The following is a 12,613-nucleotide window of genomic DNA, read 5'->3' on the forward strand; positions in this document are numbered from 1 at the left end:
TAGCCTTTGCACAGAATCTACTTGCCCACCCTCACCTTGAGGAGGAAAACACTGAGGATACTCTGCTTGCTCATCATTTAAAAAAATCAATCGCCCTGCGTCAGAGGGCAAGTAGCATTTAGCAAGGCATTGCTGGGGTGGCATTGCTCTTTCCCTCCAGCTGCACCAAGGCAAAGGATGCTAATCTCTCCTTCTGCACCTGCCTCCATTCACAGCCTGCCTGAGAAAGGGGTGCTGTCTCTGAAGCACCAAAAAGAAAGAGCCTAAACCTAGAGAAAGAGGAGTAGCACCTGGGGATGGGAGCAGGGGTTAAACCCCAGTCCTCCAGTGTGAGTGACAGACCCTTTAACCACCATATGGCGATGGCGACCTTCCCTCCTATGACTGCAGCTAGATCACTACCAGGAGATCAGCAGGAGCTGGGGGAGGTGACCTACAGCTGTTCCGACAGTTCTAGACAAAGGGAAGCTTAACAATATAAATAGCATTTAAAAAATTATTATTATTAATAATAATAAAGAGGATCTGGAAGAACAGAGAAGTGTTCCATTCCCAGCCCCGCTGATTCATTAATGCTTCCTCGTTTGTAAGACAATAAATACCCCCTCCCACCCTTGCTGTCTGGTGCATCAGTCTCTCCCATTTATTTAATGCTGGAAAAAAGAAAAAGACACTCCCCCCCCCCCCCGCCCCCCCCCGGTAAAGGCTTAGCTAGTTGCCTTTGTGCCACCAGTTCCTTACACGCACTTAAAAAAACCCACATAATTCTAAAATTCATCACCTGTCATCCCCGCACCCCCCTTCCGAGGAGTGGAGATTATTATTAGTATCATACAACTAAAAACATGGAAAAATAAAATCCAGAAATAAAAGAAGGGGGAAAAGCCCACCCCAAAAGAAGGGGTCCCGAGACTGGGCACACGCCCCACAATGAGGGGAGGAAAGGAGAGCAGATGTCACCCTCAGAGCTAGTGTTCATCTAGAAGGGTTTTATGTCTCTGCGTCCTGCCCTATCTTCTGTCATCGCAGAATGAAGTGATGGTGCGCTGGCCCCATGCGACCATGTCTGGCCCGTGGGGCCTCGTGCGTGCGGTGTTGAGTTCGTTTTGTCGCTTACCGTCACGGTGCTTTGTTCTCTCCTCATAAGGGGTCCTCTTAGTAATTTCATTTAAGAGCAAAACCAAACCTGCTGCTGTCTCTAAGGTTAAGGAGAAGCTGCCGGTGCGAGGGTGTGGGTTGGGGTCAGGGCAAGGGTGGGGTCCAGAGCAGGGGTGGGGGCTGACGTGAGGTCTGGGTTTGGCTCGCCCAGAGGCCTGGAAGCATCGCCGTGGTCTATGGAAGTAGAGGCCTCCCCTGTTTCCCCATCCTCTTTAGTGGCCAAGCCTTCAGGGTCGGGGAGTGACTCTTCAGAGTCTGTATTCAGGTCTTCCTCCTCGTCTTCGTCGTCGTCGTCATCATCGTCATCCTCATCGTCGTCATCCTCTTCCTCGTTTATCTCCTCCTCCTCCTCGTCCTCATCTTGGGATGAGTCGTCTTCATCCTCCACATCGCCGGAGTTGGATACCATCACCCCACTCTCATGAGGGCTTGTCCCTGCTCTGCTGGGTGATGGGCCAGCAGCAGCCTCCGGTAGCTTCTTGCTGAGGTCCAAGGAGTCATTGAGGCCCACGCCAGCTGCGTTCTGCAGGAAGAAGAGGGAGCTGTTGGCATCAGTGCTGAGGTTGAGGGAGCTGTCCAGGTTGACGGAAGAGTTCTGGACGTCGTACTCCAGGGTGGAGTGATGGAGGCCCTCGGGGCCAGGAGAGATGGCTGGCAGCTCCCCCCGCTCCTGTTTCTCATGCTTACGCTTGTGTGAGTCCATCTGTGACATGCCCACCACAGTGTGTTTGCAGCCGGGGTAGGTGCAGTGGAAGTGGGAGCACTTGAGTTTGTACTTGCAGTCGGGCACCTCGCAGTCCACACTGGAGCTGAACTGGCAGAAGCCGGCAGCACTGATGACGTCCTGCTTGCCGTGGTGCTTGCGGTGGGCGGTCACCTTGGTGCTGTCGGTGCAGCGGAAGCCACAGCGCAGGCAGTGGAAGTGCGTGCTGTTGCCAGAGAACTGGCAGTCGGGGAAGTTGCAGCTCAATGAGGACTTGAAGCGCTTGAAGTCATCCAGCACCAGGTTGTCGACGCGGTCGTGGTGCTGGGCGTGCTTGTACATGTGGGTGCGGCCGCAGAACTTGTAGCCACAGTTCTCCCGGGTGCAGTGGTAGTGGGTGACCTTGAGGGAGAACTGGCAGTTGGTGTCCTTGCAGTCCTCATAGAGATCGTAGCGCCGGAAACCCTCCAGCATCATCCCCTCATCCAGCATCTTGCGCGAGGAGGCTGTCTTGCGGCGCTTGCCAAATGGAGACATATCCTCGATGATCCAGAAGCGCTTTTTGGCCCCCGAGGCAGTTGGCATGGTGATGGTGTTCCCTGGGGACAGGAAGAGGAGAGTGGCATTACTCATAGAGGGGCAGCAGGAACTCCTATCACCTCCTGTAACCAGCATGGTACTTGCCAGGTTGGATCATACCCCATATTCTACCTACGACCCATGGCAAATGCATGATGCTGCAGGGGAAGCAGCCCCCCACCCAGTAAGTCTCCTGACCAGCCTTGTATCCTGCACAGGGGCTGGGGAAGGTGTGCCGATTAGTGCTCATTCAATATTATGGCAGTAGTGAACTTGATTTCCTGACACACTCTACCCCCACGCTATTTGTGTTGCTGGGCACCAGGAAATCCTTAGAGTTGCCACTCTTGTAGACATGATAATGTCCAAGCATCAGCTGCTGCTGCTTGTCAGGGTCAAAAATCTCCCAGCCTATCCTGTCACTTTGTCCTCCTTCCCCAGGAGTAAGCTCATCCCAGCCCACAGAATGCGGCACTTTCATTGCTCCTTTCACCCCAAACAATCCCTGAGTGCTTTATAAACTATACACAGTGTCCTTCTCCCTGATTGCTGTTTAATAGGGCACAGCAACACTTTATAGCTATTTAGGACAGGAAGTGGAGAAGACTAGCCACATCTAATTAAAACTGCAAGGGGGGATTTTTAGAAGCAGGATGCACTTTGGCCAGAATAGTGTAACATACCTCATTGTAATGAGCCTAAATATTACACTGATGAGCGCACACAAACAGATGTTCAGGAGGGGTAATTCTCAAATGACTATCCATTGGGCTCCAAGAGAAAAATCCCACTTTTAAAGTCTTTCCTTGAGCCTCAACAATCAGCCCACTTGCCACTAAGGGACCAATGTCAGTTTCCCATCCTTGGAGATAAGTGCCGGAGTCCCAGAGGACTGAACCTGATACTAAGAATTTGACCACTTTACATCCACATTTCCTTCCTCTTCTGCCCACTGGTTATTCCTCAGGTCAGAGACTTTACAGTCATGATCTATTCTGACCTCCTGCACATCACGGGCCACAGAACTTCACCCACCCCCTCCTGTAATAGACCCCTAGCCTTTGGCTGAGTTACTGACGTCCTCCAATCATGGTTTAAAGACTTCAAGTTACAGAGAATCCACCATTTGCACCTGGCAGTGACCCGTGCCCCATGCTGCAGAGGAAGATGAAAAACCCAGCTCCAGATCCAATGTACTCAGAGCAGGGCTTGGGGAGGCAAGAAGACTCTCTCACCCGGTGCAAAATGATGAATTTCACTGGAAATTAGTTTCCAACTAAAATGGGCCTTCCTGAGCTGCATGTGGGGCTGCCATCCTGTTGAAAAGAGGCATGGTCTGTGTCAAGAGTGTCTGGGTCCCAGCACCAAAGCAGTTTGCATCCTGCTCTAGGAGTCTGAAGACGCACTCAATCATTTGTTTGAATGCTGTAAAGTTCTTTTTCTGACTGTAAGCATGTACACACGGTGGTGGATGCTGGTTTACCATGTCAGCCATGGGTGGGCCTCAAATGATGCCCCTTGAAACTAAGATGGTGCTTAACAAATAGAGTCTCCAAAATGGTGAGCAACACTGAATGCCGAGGAACAGCACCAGACTGAAAACCTTGGAGATAGAAGAGTTCAAACTCTCCACAAAGCAGGGACGGCATGGACAGCAGTAGGCCAAACTCCCCCCAGAGCGCAATGCCAACATCCCTCTGGAGTGAGCCCACGCCTAGGAGAGCGAGGCAGAGGACAGAAGTCTCACATGCCCATTCAGTTTGCATGGTGTCTCTGGTGACACTGGCAACAAAGGAGACAATTCACGGTGATGGCTGTCTTAGTAATGGTCACTAGGAACTGGGCTAAGCCCCCTTACACGGATTTAATCTGCACCTCTAAACAGCCGCCAGAGATAGAACTCTCCATCACTATTAAGCTCAACCAGATTCAAACCAGTGACTTCAAGGTTACAGAATCCCTATCCCAGTAGGGTCCAGGTCCCCCAAAGCACACACTCTTTTCAAACACAAATCTGTGCTTATAGGTGGCAAGGTGCAGGAGCGCTCTGCAGGCTGGTACAGGACACTGATCTCCAGGCCAGTTCCTTGCTGCACTCCTATTTTGGAGAGGAAGAAAAAGGCTGCAAGAGTCTAGTTACTGGGCCTGATTCTAGAGCTTATTTACACTGCGATAAACCAGGAGTAATTCCATAGTTTGGGGTTCAGGCACTGGATGGCAATTTGAAAGACCTGGTTCAATTCCTGGCTCTGTCAGATTCACTGTGTGATCATGGGCAAACCATGTAATCTCTCTGCCTCAGTTCCCAGCTCTTCTGCTGGTGTCCCTTTCTCTCACCCTCTTTCTCTATTTCGAGTGCAAACCCTTTGGGCAGGAACCATCTCTTGCTGGGTGTTTACAGCCCCTAGCATAATGGGAACTCGATCTCCTTTGAGGGCTCTAGCTGCTGCTGTAAAACAAACAATAAATAACACAGCAACATAGAAGTCATGGAGTTCCATTGGGGTAAAGCCAGTGTAAGTGAGCAGAGAATGCGGCCCCATGTGTCTATATTACAAAGAAGTATTAAAACACTAATGGTTTTAAAGAGGTGGGTCCATTACTGAATAACCCCTAGCACATGAACAACACTATATTTTCATAGCACTGTATACAGAGTAACTAATTGAGCCTCCCACTGTCTCTAAGAGGTAGGTAAGTATCATTATACCCATAATACTGATGAGCTAGGTGAGGCACAGAGAGGTTAAATGACTTGCCCAAGGACACTGATGCCTTGTCCTCACTGAAATGCGTGTTTAGTTAAACCAGTGCAGTATCCCCCTGCCAGTATGGACACATACTTTGATGTGAGAGTGGCTTGTTTTGGTTTATCTTATGACAATTTTGAATCAGTTTGGTTAGCCAGGTTTATTTCAGCTCATCTTAAACTCAGTCTCCACTCAGCCTTTTGCACCAGTTTAACTAAGGCTATTTAAAATCACTTATTTAATTAGCCTAGTTCAACTTCCTTGGGTAGGGTGTGTGAAGGTGGAGAAGAACCCAGCGGTCCTGATTCCATGTCTCCTGCTCTGACCACTAGACTGTGCTCATTCCCTAATAACTAATTAGAGGCAAACATGCCTCAACAAATTTAGGCCGAAGCAGCTCTCAACTGTAAGTAGCTTATAGTCCGCCTGTCCTGTCAGCAGGGGATGATGATTTTATACAGTACTTTTCACCTATCAGTGTCAGAATACTTTAAAAAGTATCATTATCCTCATTTTACAGATGACGAAACTGAGACAGAAAGGGGATGTAATTTGCCTGTCAAAAGAGTTCAGTTTTGTGATTGTCTGTCTATTGGACCACACTCCCGCTGTTGGGGTGAAATTCACCCCTCTGCGGAGGGCCACCACACGTGAAGGCATAATTTAAATCCCACTTAAGCAGTCAAAATCCCCATGAAGCTCTGGGCAGGGCAATGACCACTGTTTGGGAGTTTCACACCTCTGCATGCTTACATTGTGCCTGGCTGGCAGAGGATAGCTCAAGTTTCTGAGCTGTTGGGTCTTTTTAAAAACATACTGTGCTAGCACAAATATGCTTCCAATTAACTGAGAAGGAGGCAGGCTGGGAAAAGAGGGCAAAATTGGGCAAGCCCCGAAAAGCCATTCCCAGCTGGTATAAAACTCCCCCATCTGTGATGTCCCTGAGCTCTGTCATGTAGGAAACACTGAGGGCCGGAGGTGTTTGAAAACCAGCCTTACTTTCTGCAGCTGTAATTGGTGGATGTAAATAACTGTGGGTGCAACAGAGATCACTGAGATGCATCATGTCAGAGGCATCACGTATGTCCATGAGACCCCAAAACATGGGATGGAGAAAGCCAGTCCCAAGCTCATGGTGCACATGGGAATGGCCTGTAGTGATGTGTAGCAAGGGCTGGGAGCTATGAGACTGGTTGGCCAAAGAGCTCTAAACCAGTCTCCAAGTCCTGTTTTGCGATATGGTCAACATGTTGTGTTTTGGCCACCTCATAGATTCATAGACTTTAAGGTCAGAAGGGACCATTATGATCATCTAGTCTGACCTCCTGCACAACCCAGGCCACAGAATCTCACCCACCCACTCCTGTAACAAACCCCTGATGTATGTCTGAGTTATTGAAGTCCTCAAAACGTGGTTTAAAGACCTCAAGGTGCAGAGAATCCTACAGCAAGTGACCCGTGCCCCACGCTGCAGAGGAAGGTGCAAAACCTCTAGGGCTTCTGCCAATCTGCCCTGGAGGAAAATCCTTTCCCGACCCCAAATATGGCGATCAGCTAAACCCTGAGCATGTGGGCAAGACTCACCAGCCAGCACCCAGGAAAGAATTCTCTAACAGGAGGAGGAAGAGGGGGCGGCTCAAAAATGGCAGGTTTAATTACAAATGTTGCTGTTGGAATTGGGTTGGGAATGATGAGGAATTGCTTCTGGTCATGTGAATTTTTCACAGCGATTTACTGTGCTTTCAGATACCTTCCTTGGGCATGTTTACAGCATGACGTTATTATCCCAGCAGTGGAAGGGAGGGTGTATGTGTGTATTGGGGAGCCCTTGGACAGAGTTAGAGACAGTGATGTCTTTTCCATTTATAACTTAACAGAGCTCAAGGGGTGGGAAGAGACTATGGGCATGGGGAGCTGTGACTCAGAGATAAAGCATATAACAATTACCTGCTGCATCCTGAACTAGGGGAACGTCACTTTTTACTGGAGTTGGAGTGGCAATGATGGGCGAGAAAGCAGGTGTGCTGGTGGCAGGCATGACAATGCCCCTGCTGGATCCAAGAGTGGCACTGAGCAGAGAGTATGAGAGACAAGATGGAGAGAAGAGGTAGGGGAGGGAGGGGAGAGGAGACCTGAGCAAGGCTTGTGAGAAAGATGGAGGCAGAGGAGGCGGTGGAGGTTGTGGTGCATTGTGGGTAGCGTCATCGGCAGCGGCAGCAGTAGGAGGAGGAGGAGGAACCAGGCAGCCTGGAGAATGTGGAGAGAAAAAAATAGCAGAAAAAACAAAACAAAAAGGAAAAACAAAAGAACCGAAATGAGAACCCAAGAGTGGAAGCAATATGATGAAAATGGAAAATACATTCACACACGTACGAAACAGAACTGTAACAGAGAGGAGATGGAAGATGCGTGATTGACAGCAGCAGCAGGAGGAATGGTGGTCACTGCAGAAAACAAGGAGTGGCCTCAATTGCAGGGGGTGGAGCCACCTGGCTTCCAAAAAGAAATTCCTGCCCTGCTTAGTCTGTCCGTTCATCCACGTGGCGCCAGCGTGCACCAGCCTGCTGCTGAGAGGACTCTGTTGCAGGGTATTATCCCAGAGGCTTTCGGATTCACGCATAACATGGTTATTAGTCAGTGGGTTGTTCTCCGGGAGGTGTGACTGATGGCTCCGATGGTGCGGTTAGTTAACAGAGAATCCTGGGAGCTGCTGTCCCTCCAAACCCTCTGGAGGAGGTTTAGCACTATGTGCAGCTGTCGTTATCATGGAATGTTTGTGTCAGGGTAGCGTGCAGAGGTTGTGTTAGTGCCCCGTGTGATGTGAGAGGTCAGGACATCTTCGTTAGTCTTGTCCCCACCCAGTGTCAGTGGGAATCATTCATTACTCTAATTTCCTACTGCTGTTTAAAAGTAACGGAGATGAACATCCACCCCAGCCCAGAGGTCTGAACTGAACCCCCTCAGCAGGGAAATGCTGGGCTCAAGTTGTCACCTGACCTTTCATTTAATCAGTGTTGGAAGGGAAAGTAGGGAAAAAAAATAAGTCTGAAACTTAGGTCCCAAGAGACAATAAATGTTATAAAGAGACTCAGAAACAAGCTGCCCTGGGGAGACTTCACAGAAGGCTTTCCTGGAATACTAACAGGCAGCCAGAGGTAAGGACAATTAAGGGAGCCTTACCCACTGCTACGGGGTATTAGAGATGAGTTCTGTATCTGCCTGCTGAAGAGAGAATCCCATAATTTATGGAAGTTAGGCATGGTCAGATCTCAATCCTCAAGACAGGAAGGGATGTTAGAGTTTGCTTTATGCATCCCTTCCTAAAAGAGGACATGACACCAGGGGGTCTCCTCTGTGCATTGCTCTGATAAGGAGGTAGTGACATTAGAGGTTTTCTTTTCTGCATCACAACTCGTAAGGGGAGAGGAGCTCAGTGGACTGCTTTTATAGGTCACTTCCTGAGAAAGTGATGGCAGAGGTTCTCATTTACTTACACATCACTTCCTGAAAGAGTGAAGCCAGAGGGTCTCTGTTGTCCAGTTTATTGAGCATTAGGAGTGCAGGGAAACCTCTGGCTTCTAGCTGTGGCACAGAGAAACCCAAAAGATACTGGGGGAAGGCAAGGAGCAGAACAGCAAGGGAAATTAACTTTACAGCCCTAATGACTCAATGGCTCTGGTACAGATATTGAGCAGTTCAATTATTCAAAAAGGTCCAGCTCCGAAAGATAGGACAAAAACCTCTTCAGACGGAGAAAAAGAAGGGATTGTCAGGAGTTAAGGGACAGCCCAGAACGATGTGGAGATGGCTCCCTCCCTGTGAATGATGTGGGGGGGCTAGGCTAGCGTAAGGTGATATTCTGCTGAGCCAGGGGCTGACACAGTGTGTCAAAAGGCGCAGTTTCTCCTTGGCCTCTGGTTGTGAGTTATGGGCTCTTGGCAGCAGAGACCTGCAAAACTATTTCTCCCCTGCTGCCCCTTACCTGCTGATGTGCTTTCGTTGCCCACTGGAGTGCTGGAGCAGCTGCGGTCCATATTGGAGGATTCAGAGGAGATGCCTCCAGGGCTACAGCCAGTGTAATCCATGTACTCATCTGTTTCAGTGTCCATCATGCTTTGGGGTCCCTGAAAGGAAGCTGGGGTTCCTGATGAAGCTGGGCTGGGTGCCATGCTGCCAACATGGGGGAGATTTTCATTTCTTGAAGTGTGGCCAATAACCTGCAGCAAGAAATTAAGACAGGGACTTTTCACACCAAAAGTGAGATGTCAAGACCAAAGCAATCTGTTTACACATTTAGTTTTCTCTGACATTGTTCTTCAGGGATAGTTGGAATATGTTGGCAAGTGGATCCTGTGGCACTGAGGCCATGAGAGTGAATCCTACCTCAGTCAGAGGCTGGGAATGGTAATCTTGGCACCAGTACCCTGGGGTGTGGATTCTCATACATTCAGATGGGAGTGTGTACATTGGCACCGGTGCCCTAACGTGTGTATCCTACTATCCTTAGAGGTTGGGGTGTGACGTTTAGCACTCCTGCCCTGGTTAGGTGGAGCATTCAGAGATTAGGCGTGTGAGTCTTGGCTCTAGCGCCGCTGGGAGGGTACCCAGCAGCACTCAGCCCAGTGCCGTTCTGCAGTGAGCAATCAAAGGTGCATCACTACATATGTATCTGCTGCTTAAATAACCAGTGGATTCACCTGCGTGGGAACTCGGTCAAAGTTTTTCCCCAGCATCCTCCTCATGTGCTTCCTGGCATGGGATGTCATTTGGTGCTTGAGCAGGAAGGAAAACTGGCAGCCCTCTCGAATGCAGTGGAAATGGCTGTTCACCTGGTTATACTTGCAACCTGCAGCCACAAAACCAATACAAATCTGATACGTTAAAATAGCAAGAGACAGGGTTGTATCAGCACACACTGGAGGTAGCACCAGACTGCTGCTGTATTGAATCCTGATGGTCTGGAGTGCTCTGTGGATTCTTCAATGACAGCCCCAGACCCAAAATTAAATCCTTCCCAAGCTGAGTAATGGGGAGAAAGGATGTGATTGATTTAGACACAGGAAATGGGCCTACGCCACAGAGTACCACCCCCATCCCTCTTGTGACAGAGGGAACAAGGGGGAAATGTATTATTAATGTTGATTATTTGCATTATGCCAGCACCTAGAGATCCCAATCCTAGACCAGGACCCTGTTGTGCTAGATGGTGTACAAACACAACAAAAAGACAGGCCCTGTCCCAAGGAGCTTACAATTGAAGTTGAAAGAAAGAATAATATCCGGGATTGTTCCATGTTGGAAACAGCCAGCTCCTTTTGATCTGTGTGCTCTGGAAGCAGAATGATAGCCCCTTTAACACCCTGGGCCATGAGGCTCCTCCATCCCATCCCCAACGTTCCAGCTCTGACCAGTGCATGTTCCAAGGCCAAATGTGGAGAAGCCAGGAAGCGTTTGTTTCTACTCCTGGTTTGGTGACCTAGGGGCTGGTACCCGGCTGAGAGTAATGGAAACAGCTTACATGGATTCTCACAGGCTGGACCTGCCTCCAGCCAGACAAGCAGAATCCATTTTTTTTCCAAACAGCCCCACTAGTGTTTTCTTTATGGGAAAATGCTGGATTCTGCCTCACGCAAATTACAACGAATCTGTGTGACTGATTACCAGACAATCCCCAGACCATGTCCTATAGCTGAAGTATAGCTTGCTGCAGTAAAACCATAGGCATGTATACGCACTGACAGAGACCTACAGCCGCACATCTGATGAAAACACACTCACAAAACTCAACATAGGCACTTGCTGTACACACAAACACACACAACAAGACACACTTGCACTCACACACTTGCATACAGATGCAGGAACACATCTAGCTGCCCAAATTGACAGACACACGCCTGTATGGAGACATACACAGACACTCACATGGAAAGACATACCTACATGTACGTGCATCCCCACAGTGCCCACACACACAGTAGACATGCCATTGCCAAACAGCTCCTGAATCATTCGCCTTGTCTTTAAGGCGGAGATGGTGCTTTATGTGTATGCCAAGTTTGTGTTTGTTTAGATATTCTGCCCCTCCTCCCTCCACACCCCACCTCATCTGCCCTCCCTATCATGTTGTGCTGTTCTTTGGGATGAAGAACAAACAGTGCTGGCGGGACTGAAACAGTATCAGCAAAGGGCAGGTGAAGACTTGCCCGTTGCTAGGGCAGCGGGGCAGGCTGAGTTTCATATATCATCGCCCCGCTTTGTCTAGCCCCGGCTATCACCTGAAACACCAAAAGTTGAGTAAATAACAGCAACTGCTCAATCTCCTGACATTTGTAAACCGAGACCCAGGTAAGGACCAGCCTCGGTGTGTTGACACCTGTTGCCTTGGTTACCATGGACGACTTATCGCTCAGCATACATTTTTTATGAATTAAAAGCTGAAGGGGAGCATTTTTGTTTTGGCTGTCACGGGTTTGTATTTTTTGGCCATTGACGACTCCTCTCCTGCTTCTCAACAGAGTACAGGGGTAGTCAATAGGGGGACCGCAGGCCAAATCTGGACCACCAGATGCTTTTCAATAGACCCCAAAATCTTTTTAATTTACTCATTGTTGTTATTCTTTTATTATATCCCTTGACATAAAATAATTGACTGCTTCTGAAGTAAGCTGTGTCCAGGCAGCAGTAGGAAAGGACAGAGAGGCTGAGCTACCCTGCTGGAGCTGCTGAGGCCAAACCTCCCCCCAGGGCTGATAGGGCAGGCTGGTTTCCTTAAGCCAAAAATGAGTAATGGGCGTGTGAGTCCCATGCAGTGTGGTGGAGGCTCTGGGGCACTGTCTGTGAGGAATTCTCTTACTCGAGTGGGCTGGACTGTGGTTCCTGGGCACTCTTTGTGGGGACTCACTCTGCCTCTCTCTTTGGGGTAATTGTTTCCCCTGCTTTTTGCTGGATGCTTTGGTGCTACCTGACGAATCGAGCTAGCGGGCAAACCAAGGCGCCCAGCACAGTGCCTTGTATCAGATATTTTGATGAGCTGACACTCCAGTGGAAGGCTGGCACTGAAAGAAGCTACTGCAGAGGCCATGGGGGTGGAATATTTATCCTTTGGCTTTTGAGAGGCAGTCCTGGCAATGCACATCAAAGAGTTTCATCTTAAACTGCTTGGAATCAGGCAAAATAGCTATTGGGAAGTGTGACAATTCCTTCTCACAGGAGGGAGAAGCAGTCATCAAAACAGAAACATTTCCCACCATTCTCTGCTTGCTCCCAGACTGAAAACAGTCTCAGTCCAGCCCACTCTAGCCCAAAACACGCAGCAAGTTCAGCAGGGCACATGGTGCGAGAAAAGGCCTCAAACAATCAGAAAGGGGGAAGTTGCTCCTCCAGAGGCCTGGTCATTCCATCCGGAAGAAAGGGACAAGGC

The 12,613-nt window shown here is 49.2% G+C and overlaps 1 protein-coding gene across 7 annotated transcripts in view; it reads right to left on the reverse strand.

The window, feature by feature from the left end:
• Positions 1-952: 952 nt before the first annotated feature.
• CASZ1 (castor zinc finger 1) overlaps positions 953-12,613 on the reverse strand; it is a 262,171-nt gene continuing 250,510 nt past the window's right edge. For 6 of the 7 annotated variants that reach the window (XM_008167238.4, XM_008167240.4, XM_008167239.4 and 3 more), the window contains 4 exons: positions 9,888-10,036; positions 9,173-9,407; positions 7,138-7,437; positions 953-2,460 (listed from right to left, as the gene is read on the reverse strand). In XM_008167238.4, coding sequence (XP_008165460.2) covers positions 1,205-2,460; positions 7,138-7,437; positions 9,173-9,407; positions 9,888-10,036 — 1,940 coding nt within the window. In that variant the 3' untranslated portion in view covers positions 953-1,204. The remainder of the gene's footprint in view (positions 2,461-7,137; positions 7,438-9,172; positions 9,408-9,887; positions 10,037-12,613) is intronic. The other variant, XM_008167241.4, reaches the window with a different exon arrangement.

This window comes from Chrysemys picta, chromosome 21 (genome assembly GCF_011386835.1).
Source record: "Chrysemys picta bellii isolate R12L10 chromosome 21, ASM1138683v2, whole genome shotgun sequence".
NCBI classification, from domain to species: Eukaryota; Metazoa; Chordata; order Testudines; family Emydidae; genus Chrysemys; species Chrysemys picta.